This window comes from Lissotriton helveticus, chromosome 1_1 (genome assembly GCF_964261635.1).
Source record: "Lissotriton helveticus chromosome 1_1, aLisHel1.1, whole genome shotgun sequence".
NCBI classification, from domain to species: Eukaryota; Metazoa; Chordata; class Amphibia; order Caudata; family Salamandridae; genus Lissotriton; species Lissotriton helveticus.
The window spans coordinates 1,660,133,243-1,660,149,239 of NC_136057.1; the positions used below are offsets into that span (position 1 = coordinate 1,660,133,243).

The following is a 15,997-nucleotide window of genomic DNA, read 5'->3' on the forward strand; positions in this document are numbered from 1 at the left end:
TTGTTGCTACCTGCGTGAGAGAGTAGGGATTGAAGCCAATGTCAACAATTACTTGGGGGGGCTGTGAGCCAGCACTTCTCTTGCTTACCTCAGGCTGTCTGAGAAGGCCTCCACTCCATATTTGGAAGGGCTGTACCCTCCACCAAAGATTGCTATTCTGCCCAAACTGCTGCTCACATTGGTGATCCTGCCCTTGGCTTGCCTCACGAGTGGCAGAAGATTCAGGGTCACGTCGATCATGCCCAGCAAGTTTACGTCGATTACTTTTACGTAGTCCTCTTTAGTCAGCCATTCATTGGGAGCCATGGGGAAACTAACCCCCGCATTGTTCACCAATCCCCAGAGACCTGGGAGAGAGAAGAAAATGCTCAAGTTCAAGTTTTTTAAAAAGGTGTTTAGTTAATTAAAACAATTTTACATAAAAGTTACTCATTAAAACAACAAATATAGTACATTAAAAGGAATGTTTACATGTTATGGTCAATGGGGTGTTCTAGGGTTCCAAGTCTGCATATTTTAAATGACTCGCCAAATTTCAATGACTAGTTCATTTCAGAGATTTCATTCACCATACTAACAGTAGGTATAATGGTTGTGTGTTGATGGATGTCCGTGTTTCTGTGACTCGAGAGCCAATATGGGATGGGGAGCCGGCAGTTACATGATTATAAGGCTTAGTCTCACCATTAAAAGCCTTTAAGGGTTGCCTAAAACGCATGTACCGATTAGACGACCCGTGTGCTCAGTCGGGTGTGGACTGGGTTGGAGACCGCGTGAGATCTTGTCTGGAAGTTCTGATTACTGCTTTAATAAAGGCCCCCTCAGTAGTTTCCTTCTTTCAGCTTGTAGATGCAGAGAATGTGCATCATCATCTCATTTCACATTCCACATAGCCTGCACTCTTCTCCTTCTGTTGTTCTGAACCAGGGAGGAGTCTGGTCCAGAGTTTGCTGAACCCCAAGGTGCAGTCATATGAATGCTAGCTTCAAGTGGAGTGGATATCTTTGATCAAAATAAGGCTGGGGTTTTAACAGTTTGTAAGAGTTAATAACTTGCCAGGCAGGGACTTTCTTTGCCGGGTTTGCTTTATTGTCCGGTAGAGAGTGAACTGGTCATCGGTTGAGACGTTTTTAAAATTCTTTAGGGGATGCTTGAAGGTTCCATTGGCTTTCTGCATGAAAAGATTGAATTGCGTCTTTTCCTTTGAGTTCGGATTGTTTATTTCATGCCAAACTCGAGGCGATACAATGTTGTTTTCAGCGAAATGGAAACCATTGTACTTTTTAAGAAAAGCATTTTTTTTTATTCCAAGTATGTTTTGTTACGCCTAACTGTAGACGCAGCTGGGCGTCTGAGGTATAGTTTGTAAGTTTGAAGACTAGACGGTATGTCTTAGCCGTCAATAAATCCAAGATTCTTGCTATCTTGCCTGGTATAATTGAGTACTATGTGCAATTGTGGGTAGGAATTTTGCAGCATCAACTTTTTGTTGGGGCCCTAGGTTAGGACTGTGCAAAGTTTTTGAGAGCTGCTAGAATCCTGACATTAGGGGAGCAGCCTTCAACTTCATGGTATTCATGTGGGGAATAAAGGAGCCTCTGGAATCGAAGACCACTCCGAGATACATGTTCTGTGAGGTGCATACAATCTGGAGACCACCAACATTCCAAGTGTCAGGTGTTCTGAGTCTCTTTGTAAATGTAACCACTTTGGTTTTAGTGAGGTTTTCTTAAAGGTTATTCAGCTGTGTGTAGCTGAAGAGACCATTTAAAAGGCGCTGCAGTCCTACACGTGTCAAGCTCAATAGCAGCAGGTTGTCCACAGATAAGGTGTGCATCATCAGAAGACCACTGAGTTTTGTTGTAGTGTGTATTTAAAGAATTTAAATCATGTGAAAGGTCTGAGATGTAAATATTGAACAGCAGCAGAGTGAGAACCTATCCCTGCTTCAGTCCTGTTGAGGTGTGAATCTTTCGCGAGAATTATGTGCTGTCACCCAATTATAGGAGTAAATAAACAATATCCCAACTGGTATTATTGAAAAGACAAATACATACATATGCATAAAGCATTATGAAAAGAGAAATAAGGAGACTCAATAAGTTTTTCAAATGTGCTCATGGCATCATGTAATAAATAGAAGTAGTTAGGCAATTTACAGCTGTAACAGCACTGTAGGTAGATAAGTAACAACACAACCAAAATTGTACTTGGTGCTCAAAGTGTGCAAGTGACATACAGGGTGGCGACGCAAGTGACAATTGTGGTCAGCATAAACGGTGCATAGTGAGTGGTGATTGAATATATACAGTGAATAATGGAAAACAATGTGGATCCAAATTAATCGTTAAGCATGAGTTCTCAGTTGAGTTGACTGTAATTAGGATGAACCACATTGGGGGCTGCGCCTTTTATTGTGCTGAGCGGTCGAAGACGTTTCGATCATCTTTAGTTGGGATCATCTTCAGGACTGGGTTGTAAAGGGCAACGATGCTGTTGAATTCGGGACGAGGTCCGTAATGCTTGAGCGGAGAACACCGTAGGAGCGATCAGTGCTAGCCTGTCCAGGACGCGGAGTCGTCAGGGCAGCGGCCGAAGATCCGATGTGGTAAATGATCGGTGTCGAGAGAGTGAATCTTACGCTGAATGGAGCAGCGAGGGATGGGTACGACAGTCGTACCCGTCCCTCACTGCTTCATTCAGCGTAAGATTCACTCTCTCGACACCGATCATTTACCAGATCAGGTCTCCCGCCGTTGCCTTCGGATCTCCGGCTGCTGCCCTGACGACTCCACGTCCTGGACAGGCTAGCACTGATCGATCCTATGGTGTTCTCCGCTCAAGCATTACGGACCTCGTCCTGAATTCAACAGCACCGTTGCCCTTTACAACCCAGTCCTGAAGATGATCCCAACTAAAGAGGATCGAAATGTCGTCAACCGCTCAGCGCAATAAAAGGTGCAGCCCCCAATGTGGTTCATCCTAATTACAGTCAACTCAACTGAGAACTCATGCTTAACGATTCATTTGGATCCACATTGTTTTCCATTATTCACTGTATATATTCAAGCACCATTCACTATGCGCCGTTTATGCTGACCACAATTGTCACTTGCGTCATCACCCTGTATGTCACTTGCACACTTTGAGCACCAAGTACAATTTGGGTTGTGTTGTTATTTATCTACCTACAGTGCTGTTAAAACTGTAAATTGCCTAACTACTTCTATTTATTACATGATGCCATGAGCACATTTGAAAAACTTATTGAGTCTCCTTATTTCTGTTCTCATAATGCGTTATGCATATGCATTTATTTGTCTTTCAATAATACCAGTTGGGATATTGTTTATTTACTCTGATTATCTACCCCAATCCCAACGTGGTTGACGGGTCATTCTCCTGTAGTACTTTACAAGTCACCCAATTATACACTGAGTCATGTTCCAGTATACAGAAATTGGATAGCTCTCAATACGTTACTTGTGATCCCAGTGTGTGTTAATTTGTGTCATATCAAAGGCCGCCTTGAAGTCAACAAAGCAGGTGTATAGCATGGATTTGGAAGCAAAGGCAATTCTCATATGGATAGGGCAACTAGATTCGATAAAGTGCCCTGTCCTCAACGAAAGCCTGATTGATTCCATGGAGTGAAGCCCATAGAGTTTGTTCATGCTGCACGGTCTTGCAAGATAAAGCTAGCAAAATATTTGGAGTCTATATCTAATAATGCTATCAAACAGTAATTGCCTGTATTAGTCCTGTCGCAATGTTTGTAAATTGGATATATTATGGATCCATGCCATGAGTCAGGGACTGCCTGGTTCTGAAGCACTGTGTTATACAGAATGGTAAATTTTCTTTTATAATACTCAATGTTGGAGCTAAATAGGGTGCCAGGCAGGCTGTTGGGTCAGGGTCATTGCCTTCCTTTCTCTTTCTTATAATTTTTTCTAAGGTGCATACATTTTGATCAGGGTTCTGTGGTAAGCAGCTATTTAACAGTACCATATTTGACATCGCCTGGGAGCTTATCCTGTCCGTTGGTCAGGCTGTGAAGTTCCTGTTTGTAATTTTTGTGCCACAGGACTGTTAGTTGTAATGGGTTGCCTGGCCTGTTGAGCAGCTTAGTGCCAGGTACTTTTTCGTTGCCCTATGTTGTTTGCGTAATGGGATAGTGCTTCCTCCAATACTGTATCCAGGATTCCTCAGGAATGTTAACATTATACGAAAGGACTGGATCTTTATCGATATCCTGGTTAGCGTACGCACAGAGATCTTGTTCCTGCAGAACCTTCTTAACAACATTTGGCAGTATCGTTCCCACTTGGTAATTGTGTTGTGTATTGTAAGCTGCTGCTCAACTAGCATATCTATGCAAATTTGCCCAGCCTGTTCTTGGATCTTCCCTTGCCACCTTAGTCTCTTCAGTTTGTCTGTATTGGTATTAGCAATAAAAAAGGATGGCGGGTGGATGTACACATGGGTAGAGTTTTAGCATGATTATCTATGGATTATGATCTCTAGCCTCACGTTCCTCTAACTGAAAGCGGCCAGTATATTTGAAGAGAGGTAAGGAGGTGGCTGAGTAGTGTATTATAGTTGTCAACTTTTTCAAGATGTGTGTCCAAGACGAGGGCTTATCCTCTATAAAACTTCCATTCAAGATGCAGAAGCCAGGGGTTGCAAGTAAAGCTGCAAGCTGGGAGCTCCTGTAATCTGTTTGTCTCAAAACCGGGTCAGTCTGTTCCGGTATATTCCAAATTAGGTTTTGAGCTGATATATCCCCATCATGTGTCTCCAGATGAAAATGATTTGAGCTGAAATCTCAATCTATTACTGCAATATTCATCATTCTCTGTCACTAACTTTGGTATTGTTTTTCCCAGGAGCTTTTTTGTGATCACCTTTGCTATCGAGTTCAGATTGATATCTACATTTAGTAACAAAAGAGGTTGTTTTCCCCCAGCATCCAGTTCTGTATTTTAACAGCCTGTAGCCAGTTCTCAGGGTGGTTGATTTGCTCTGCCTTAATATTAATGTGAACTGGGATACATACATACATACATACATACATATATATATATATATATATATATATTACCTACTGGCGGTCGCCAGTAGGTATATATAGTTAGGATTTTTTCTCTATGGGTTTTTTGAAAATTCTATGTCTAATAACTTTGGCGTTTGTGGACGGAATCGGCTGAAATTTTCAGGAAAATGGCACATTTTGTTTCTGAGCAGCCCTTGAAAATTTGGGGGGGGTTCGTCCAGTGGGGGCCGAGAAAAAAGGGGGGTCCCAAAACGTGTTTTTAACATTGAGTTTTCCATAGGGCGGTTGGCCTCACTTTTAGCCCGAACGGCTGAATGGATTTGCACGAAACTTGGCAAAATTGTAGGGACTGGTAGCCCGATGTGCCTTTTGTAGGTCTCAATATATGTGCTCCAGTGGATTTTGAGAAATTAACGTTTAAAAAAAGATATATATCTGTAACAGCGGACCGGTTAGCGCTCTGGTTCGCGGACTTTTCGCGCAACGGAGCTTTGTGAAGCGAAGCTGATTGGTTCTCCGGCGTCTGTCAACATTCCAAACAGTCCGTAGCGGCCGCCATCTTGTCTCTCGGTAGGATCGAGAGACAAGAGGAGGTCAAAACAAAGGGGGAAATAACTATAAGGGGGCATAGTAGATCCTCGCTGACCCCCTAGGTTTGATGTGGAGGTTTTAAAAGGGCCCCGCGGGGCAAAAAAAAAACAAAATAATAATAATCGAACGGCTGAATGGATTTGCACGAAACTTGGCAAAATATTAGGGACTGGTAGCCCGATGTGCCTTTGCTAGGTCTCAATATATGTGCTCCAGTGGATTTTGAGAAATTAACGTTGAAAAAAAGATATATATCTGTAACAGCGCTCCGCTTCGCGTACTTTTCGCGTTACGGAGCTTTGCGAAGCTGATTGGTTCTCCGGCGTCTGTCAACATTCCAAACAGTCCGTAGCGGCCGCCATCTTGTCCCTCGGTAGGATTGAGAGACAAGAGGAGGCCAAAGCGAAGGGGGAAATGACCATAAGGGGGCATAGTAGATCATTCCTGACCTCTTAGGTTTGATGTACCATTTTGCCAAGTTTGGTGTAATTCCGTTCAGCCATTCAGGCTGTAGACGTATGTAAATGTCCTATGGAAAATTGCATGGGGAAAACACATTTGAAAGTGTTGAAATTTAGAACCAATTAAAATGTTACTTTGGTTTTGTATTTGTGTGTGATGAAAGTTAATTGGTTATGTATATATGTCAAATGAGAGGAAACCACAGCCATTTTGTGATACTACTGTCTGAGGTACATTTGTGAGGAATTTTTGGTGGTGAATTTCTGGTGTTTGATTTACACAGTACTAACACTTCTGCTACTTTTAAAAAGGTGAGTTGTTAATTTGTAAGGGGAACTATGTTGTACACTTGAAGATAATTTGAAAAATGTTTTCTGTTATTTATTTGCAGTCCTTCTGTTATACTAAATACTTGATGAAGTTAGTTTTATATTATGTATTACTAAAAACGATAAATGAAAGTGATTATTTTTTTCTGCAATTTACAGCAAGCAATTTCAAAATAAAATGGCTCACAATGAAGAGACCGTGGCAATTTCTTTTGAATTGTCCACTACATTGATTGAAATTGAGAGCACCAATAATGAAATATTGTCACAAGGAGGACATGACTTGTATGATTCCATTAGATTGATTGAAATGGACAGCACCAAGAATGAAATATTGTCACAAGGAGATGACTTGAATGATTCCACTACATTGATTGAAATTGAGAGCACCAATAATGAAATATTGTCACAAGGAGGAGATGGCTTGTATGATTCCATTAGATTGATTGAAATGGACAGCACCAATAATGAAATATTGTCACAAGGAGGAGATGACTTGAATGATTCCACTACATTGATTGAAATTGAGAGCACCAATAATGAAATATTGTCACGAGGAGATGACTTGAATGATTCCACTACATTGATTGAAATGGACAGCACCAATAATGAAATATTGTCAGAAGGAGGAGATGACTTGAATGATTTTTTTGATCAATCTCTTGATGGCGAATTTATCGAGTGTTTGGAGACCATAGAGTTACAAGAATCATCATTGCAGACTTTTAATGAGGAGATTCCAGATGAGATGATTGAAGAGGAAATTACTGATGAGGACATGTTACTAGTTGTTTCAAATTTAGAAAATTCTGAAGAATAAATTTATATTTAGAAATCAAAAATTGTTTGAGACATTATTTATTTTTATTTTTAATTTATGAGGTTGTAGCGAAGTGATTGTAGTATAAAATGAGACTTATAGTATAGAGTGCAACATTTTTATGTTACATGGTAAGTTTACTCATATTTACTTCCCTTCTGCCACTATATTATCTCCAATGTGTATTTGACATGTCTTCTTCATCTCCGGCCTCCTTTCTCTCACTGTGTGTCTCCGATGCATCTTATCGCTGGTATTTTGTGTAATTACAGAAGAGAGTAAAATAAAATAGTTCGGAACGTGAAAAGGGGGCAAAGTAGAGTACTCCTCACCCCCTAGGCCTTTTTAGGCGGTCCCAAAAGGATCAGTTTCTGCTTTCCTGAGAGATTATGGTATGAGTTCCATATACCACAATAACTTGCATTACAACATGCAAGATATCTATCTCCTATTACCAACTTTTGGAGATATTCGCGCTAAGCGCGAATATCTCCAAAAAGTAACACCTGCCCTGAGCAGTTCTTAGCCATGTTATCCAATGGGAGGTGGATAACATGGCTAAGAGTATTAGCTCGGTAATGCATGAATATCGCTGACTTTTTAGCGATATTCATGCATTGCGGGCGTTTATTATCGCATTTGCGATAAACCTTGATAATAGTAAGGTTTATCTTCGATAATTTCTGACGATGTTTAGTGGTAAAAAATTGGTTGGTAAGCATCGTTAGCGATAAATATCGCTTAACTTTGGTAATATGCCCCAACGTCTGTTAACGTTCGATTCGAAGGAAATGAGGAAGTGTTGAAAAACATTGTCTGCGCCATCTTGCCTTTTTTGAAATGCCACACTTTTGTCGTGCACGGCAGCCATTTTAGATGTCTTGACCAGACCCACTCTCTGCACGCTGTCGATTCGTAGCATGGCTCCTCACCCTCGTAAGCATCTCCCCCAGGCACTGGTCACCACCGCTCTCTGTCTTATGCATGGGCAATAAACCTTCCCCCATCTGCGCTGCTCTTCCCTGAGAATCACACCCTGTGCCCGCCCGACACCTCCCTTTCGCCCTATTCACTACCGCACCCTCTGACACTCCTCTTCCTCTGTGTCCGAATGTCCAGGCCGGTCCTAGGCTATCAGCTAGCCCTGCAGATGTAGTTTATGGCCCCAGCTGTAAAGAATCACCCCTCTTCAAAGGAGTTATAGTAGATCAAGGCCCACACCCGATGTGATCCGTCACAGCACACGCGTTCCTACTATCTGAAAACCATCCTGTATTGTGATTGGGGAGGGGACCGAGCCTGAAGCGGAAGATTCCAGGAATGACTCTTTGTACATCAAAGTTTTTACAATTATGTGTCACATTAAAAATATATAGCACTCCAACAAAGTAGTAGGAATATAAAACTTTAATAACATATAAATATATACAACAAAACAAAAACAGTAAAAACATTTAAACAACGAAGAGACCGTGGCAATTTCTTTTTAATTATCCAATAGATTTATTGAAATTGACAGCACCAATAATGAAATATTCTTGTCAGTAGCGGTCTGTTGTGCGAATAGTTCCAAGGCAGCAGAACGCGCTGAAATCTAGATGGCACGAAAGTGATGTCTAGTAAGTTGCCGCCCAGCAAAAAACGGCGTGGGGCGCCGCGGGGGTGAGTGAGTCCAGTAGGCACCACAGCTATTCTTACCGGCATTGCAGAATTACTGCTGGGGACAATGCCTGTGCTGTAGCAGGGTCACAGCAGAAACAAAAAGGATTCTGTTGAAGATGTTGTTGGTTTTCAATTTGAAAATAGTTCTGGTGTCAACTGCTATGCTAATGTAGTGGTTAATGTTTTGTTTTCTCTAGAAAATGTAAAAGAGGGGGAGGCAGTCCAAAGTTCCGTTAAAAGGGCAAAGGAAAGGATCGGTGGTTTGAACTATCAGTCAAAAAGGGGAGGGGGTGCAATAATTTTTCCTACCGGGTCACACTGTGCTTTCACCGGAAGTAAGGTCTGCAGGATTGTAGTAATTCAAAGTGAGGCTGGCGCCAGCATGGGAGCGCCGACGTCCCGCGGATACAGTTTCGTCACTCCACGGGCGATCATGGCAGTCATTCCCCATCGGGGGTCGGAGACTCCCGCGGCTCCTCTAGAATCTTCAAGGTCGTGGAGGACTACGGTGGTGGAGTCAACCAGTGACCGGGCCATTTCTTTATGTTGGGCCCGCTCTTGCCAGGTCGACCGCCATTTTGAGAGTTCGGCAGCTACCGGCGATCGCGGGGTCACATGAGCGGACGGGCTCCACCCTGCCGGGCGAGACGTTGCAGCATGGCCACAGTGGAAGAACCGTTATCTAGGTCGTTCCGAAACTGTGCAGCACTGTAGTTGTTAGGATGCCACCGCCTGGAGCGCTGAGGGTGCAGCTGGGAAGCCTCCACCTGGGGAGGCGGGAGAGGCCTGTTCGCACCGTCTCTCCCTCCCAGTGCACCCCACGGCGTCTCGCTTGAGATTTGTTATGGCCGGACCAGGCGATGAGGACGAGGGGGGGGTCGGAGGCATGTGCAAGACATCCCCCTCCAGTGTTGTCGCAGCCATTATAAAAGAAAGAAGTGTCCCGTCCGTCTTCGGGCCGGGCTTCCGGTGGATGTCGGCCGGACGCCCCTGGCTCTGGCCCCATGAACGGGTTTCTTGGTTTATCGGCTGCAGCCGGATCCCGTCGGCCTCGGCCCCCCGACCGTTGGTGGTCGGACCGGAAGAGCATGTGGCGGGACTACCTGCAACTCTCAAGGGCCACCGCGGCCGGACTGGGAGAGAGAGGGGAGGGTCGAGGAGACATTCCCCCCCCCTGCAACTGTTCAGCGTTGTAAAGGCAATCCCCTGGCCGGGTCCCGCTGGTCTCGGCCTCTCCTCCGGCTACACCCTACGTTAGGATCTCCTGGCCGAGGCGTGGCAGCAGGACCTGCCTTATATGGGCTGCTCCCGGCTGGGCGTAGCCGGAACCCTGCCCCACCTTGGAAGTTTCCAGAGTGGGGGTGGATGTTCTACTGACTTGCATTTTCCCTAGTCTATCGATTTTTTTGGCGTGGCAGGCGGTGGGACAGCGAGGGGTGATTTGGTTTCTCTTACTGTTTTTCTGGTCTCTCACCACTGGCATATTTTAACGTTTTCTTGTTTCTAGGACATTAATAGGTTTTATCATTACGTTATGTTATCGTTTCTTTGTTCGTTGTTTAATAAAAGTTCATGTTCATCAGTGGCCTACTGATTTTCGTTTTCCTATTTTTTTCTTTCCAGGTTGTTTCATGGTAAAGTTTCTGTTAACAGGATACAGTGATCACTTCGTTATTATTGCATATGTCCTTTTCACTAGGGGTGCTCTCTGGTCGGGCCAGATGACGTATCTCTAGTAAATGGTCCGGGTGAAAAAGGTGCATCAATCAGTGGGGAGTAGATAGGCATGACAGATTACAACGGGGGAGAACGGTCCGCATTACGTACCCTTTCACTACTTGCAAAGATTTTCCTACGTTTATTTGCAAACAGGGAATACCTCCAAAAAGAACTAATTCCCAAACAGTCAATGTTCGGACAATCAATCAATCAATGAGGAATGAAATAGGTACGACGTGTTAAAGGCTTGCGTTACCTACCCTTCACTATCTGCAAAGGGAGATAGAATATTCCTATTCTTCCTCGTTTGCAGGTAGAGAAGATCGTTAAGAGAATTAACTTCGAACAATTCAATGCTCGATTGAAACAATCAACAAGGGGTACTGTGAACACAAATGAACGCCGCTTATATACATACGCATTGCTATTTTCAACAGGTTGTTCCTAATGTTTCTATTTTAGCGAGGTCAAAAGAGATCCCATTAGTGGCCTACTGATTTTGCTCGATTCCTTTTGTTTTTTTACACGATTTTTCGCTATCTGCAAAGACTAAACAGAGTATTGCGACTCTGTGCTTGTTTGTAAATAGAGAATGAACCAAAGAGAACAATCAATCAAATGGAGAGAGAAGCAGGCACGACGGATTACAAAGGGGGAAAGGGCTGCGTTAACTACCCTTCACTATCTGCAAAGAGAGAGTACTCCTAATAGAAATGAGGGGTGGGGGGCAGCAATCAAAGCAGATCAGTGTGCATAAACACGAAAAAAAAAATTCTTACCACGTACTTGACATTCGACAGCTTATGATATTTGCTATTAAAAAACCATTGAAATTCACTGAAAAAACCATAGGTTATAGACCATATATAGTTAGGAATTAGCATTTACAAAACCTTGAAAATTCACTGAAAAAACCATAGGTTATAGACCATATATAGTTAGGAATTAGCATTTAAAAAACCTTATTTTACTCACACAAAACCATTGAAATTCCATATATAGTTAGTTGCACTAACTATATATTGCGCACCCGCAATCCACTGCTGATGATGTCACATATTACATCATTCATGACATGGTCAGTGACATCACTGATGACATCACTGATGACATCTCAAATGACATCACTGATGACATCACTGATGACAACATCCAGTGACTATGTTTCTGTAAAGTTAAAATATGTCTTACATATTGAAGAATGAGTGGATGTATAAGTGTCTGGACGAAGGATTTAGTAGGTGCATGACTGAATGTATGAGTGAGTGATTAAATGTGTCTCACTGAGTGCATGGGTTAGTGACTAAACTGTCTTAATTTGTGCATCATTATGTCTGTTGTTCTGTAAACTGCTGCATGTGTTGATCAGTAGCTATATGAGTAACTATATGGGTTATTGATTGATTGCCCAAGTATTTGCATGGGAGACTGAGTGTGTGTGTGGCTGGATGGGAGGTGTGTGACTCTGTACAGATCAATGTGTACTTGTATCAATGATTGTATAAGAGAGTAAGTATGTGTTAGTATATGGTTGAAAACGTAAGGTGCTCTATGTTTAACTGTATAGAGTAGAAAATGGAAGTGTGATTGATTCTTTACAGGACTGACTAGGTGTGTGAGTAACTCCATGGATGAGTGGCAGAGTGTGAGTGTCTGTATAGGTGTATGAGTGCATATGATTGTGTTGTAAACATGAGTGATTGTATGTATGAATGATTGTATGGGTGAATGAGTGAATGTGTGTGTAGACGTAGGAATCAGTGAGTACGTATGTAGTAACTAGTATTGGTGTGTCAATGGTTTCAAAAATTATACTCTGTTTTTAACACTGGGTGAAACAGAGGTTATATTAAAATGTGAGGAGATGCATTGTATTGTCACATGAATGATATCATCAGTGATGTGATCATTGATGTCAAGTGAGATGTCATCAGTGATGTCATTTGAGATGTCATCAGTGATGTCATCAGTGATGTCACTGACCATGTCATGAATGATGTAATATGTGACATCATCAGCAGTGGATTGCGGGTGCGCAATATATAGTTAGTGCAACTAACTATATATGGAATTTCAATGGTTTTGTGTGAGTAAAATAAGGTTTTTTAAATGCTAATTCCTAACTATATATGGTCTATAACCTATGGTTTTTTCAGTGAATATATATATATATATATTACCTACTGGCGATAGCCAGTAGGTATATATAGTTAGGATTTTTTTCCTATGGGATTTTTGAAAATTCTATGTCGAATAACTTTGGCGTTTGAGGACAGAATTGGCTGAAATTTTCAGGAAAATGGAACATTTTGTTGCTGAGCAGCCCCTAAAAATTTGGGGGGGTTTCGTCAAGGGGGGGCCGAGAAAAAAGGGGGGTCCCAAAACGTGTTTTTCCCATGCAATTTTCCATAGGGCGGTTGGCCTCACTTTTAGCCTGAACGGCTGAATGGATTTACACCAAACTTGGCAAAATTGTAGGGACTGGTAGTCCGATGTGCCTTTGCTATGTCTCAAGATATAGGCTCCAGTGGTTTTTACGAAAATTAACTTTGAAAAATATATATTGGGCTACATTGGGCTATATATATGTTGGAGCCCAAATGTAGCCCAATGTAGCCCAATGTAGCCCAAAGATGGCCACCAGAGACAAAAAAAACAAATGTAGCCCAAATATCAGCCAGATGTAGCCCAACTATAGCCCAATGACAGAATGTCCCAGAGTGTTCTAAAGAACAACTAGAGTGCTAACAGTCCTACTTATTACAAAGGTATGGCACACCTGAAGCCATCTTGATTGGAATAAAGTGGTAACTCTTAAAACATTTAATTTAAAAAGGAACAAAATGAGGGGGTTCATTTTGCCATAGAAAGTATGATTAGCGAATATATGACGAAATCCCGCATACCATCAGTCCGCAAAAAAAATCCCGCATGTACTATTAGGCCGCAAATTAAAATAACGAAAACTTTTAGAACGAATATGCCTTTAGCATACACTAAACAACTAAACTACCCTAAACCCTAAAACACTACCCCCAGCATGACCCTACACTACACAAACAGTACAACACTACCCTAAACCCTAAAACACTACCCCCAGCATGACCCTACACTACACAAACACTACAACACTACAACACTACCCTAAACCCTAAAACACTACCCCCAGCATGCCCCTACACTACGCAAACACTACAACACTACCCAAAACCCTAAAACACTACACCCCAGCATGACCCTACACTACGCAAACACTACAACACTACCCTAAACCCTAAAACACTACCCGCAGCATGACCCTACACTACACAAACACTACAACACAACCCTAAACCCTAAAACACTACCCCCAGCATGACCCTACACTACGCAAACACTACAACGCTACCCTAAACCCTAAAACACTACCCCCAGCATGACCCTACACTACGCAAACACTACAACACTACCCAAAACCCTAAAACACTACACCCCAGCATGACCCTACACTACGCAAACACTACAACACTACCCTAAACCCTAACACACTACCCCCAGCATGACCCTACACTACGCAAACACTACAACACTACCCAAAACCCTAAAACACTACACCCCAGCATGACCCTACACTACGCAAACACTACAACACTACCCTAAACCCTAAAACACTACCCCCAGCATGACCCTACACTACGCAAACACTACAACACTACCCTAAACCCTAAAACACTACCCCCAGCATGACCCTACACTACGCAAACACTACAACACTACCCTAAACCCTAAAACACTACCCCCAGCATGACCCTACACTACGCAAACACTACAACACTACCCAAAACCCTAAAACACTACCCCCAGCATGACCCTACACTACGCAAACACTACAACACTACCCAAAACCCTAAAAACACTACCCCCCAGCATGACCCTACACTACGCAAACACTACAACACTACCCAAAACCCTAAAACACTACCCCCAGCATGACCCTACACTACGCAAACACTACAACACTACCCAAAACCCTAAAACACTACCCCCAGCATGACCCTACACTACGCAAACACTACAACACTACCCAAAACCCTAAAACACTACACCCCAGCATGACCCTACACTACGCAAACACTACAACACTACCCAAAACGCTAAAACACTACCCCCAGCATGACCCTACACTACGCAAACACTACAACACTACCCAAATCCCTAAAACACTACCCCCAGCATGACCCTACACTACGCAAACACTACAACACTACCCTAAACCCTAAACTACTACACCCCAGCATGACCCTACACTACGCAAACACTACAACACTACCCAAAACCCTAAAACACTACCCCCAGCATGACCCTACACTACGCAAACACTACAACACTATCCTATACCCTAAAACACTACGCCCAGCATGACCCTACACTACGCAAACACTACAACACTACCCTAAACCCTAAAACACTAGCACCAGCATGACCCTACACTACGCAAACACTACAACACAACCCTAAACCCTAAAACACTACCCCCAGCATGACCCTACACTACGCAAACACTACAACACTACCCTAAACCCTAAAACACTACCCCCAGCATGACCCTACACTACGCAAACACTACAACACAACCCTAAACCCTAAAACACTACCCCCAGCATGACCCTACACTAAACAACCACCACAACTCTACACTACACTAACACAACACTACACTACACAACACTACACTACACTACACAATCACTAACCCACGAAAAAATTAACACAAACCCACTTACCTCTCTCGTCATCGTGGTTTTCACAACGCAAATGCATTTACATACATGCCTTTAAAACGTAATTCTTTGTAAAGGCATGCGCGATAAATGCACATGCGTTTTGAAAAAATGCGGGATAATGGTATGCGAGGTCAATGACCTTGCGGGATAATGGTATGCGGACTGAAAGTCTGCGGGATAAAAAATGCGGGAAAATGGCTGCAAACCATGATTAGCAGCAGACTTCCCTGGTGAGCACTAGCTTTACTACAGTGATCTAATGAGCAACTAGAGTGCTAACATTCAGAATTTATGGCAAATGTGTGACACATCTGAATGCCTTCTTGATAGAACCAAAGTAAACAAGCATTGAAAATGCAATAGATCTCGCCCTCGTTTAAGTTAAAGCCATTCTGTTTGTAATGAGGTGGCTTTTTAGCTTTGCTTTTATTAGTGTTTTTAAAACTTTCATGTAAATAACATGCATATGTATGCATATATGTATATGTATGCATGCATTTATATTTATATAGATATGCAGATTATATATGTTTATATATGTATATTACCTACTGGCGATAGCCAGTGGGTATATATAGTTAGGATTTTTTCTCTA

At 42.6% G+C, this 15,997-nt stretch overlaps 1 protein-coding gene across 1 annotated transcript in view; it reads right to left on the minus strand.

Moving 5' to 3' along the window:
• The window catches only part of LOC144830115 (retinol dehydrogenase 7-like), a 71,782-nt gene that overhangs the window by 13,304 nt on the left and 42,481 nt on the right, over positions 1–15,997 (minus strand). The window contains exon 5 of the mRNA XM_078688884.1: positions 89–347. Coding sequence (XP_078545010.1) covers positions 89–347 — 259 coding nt within the window. The remainder of the gene's footprint in view (positions 1–88; positions 348–15,997) is intronic.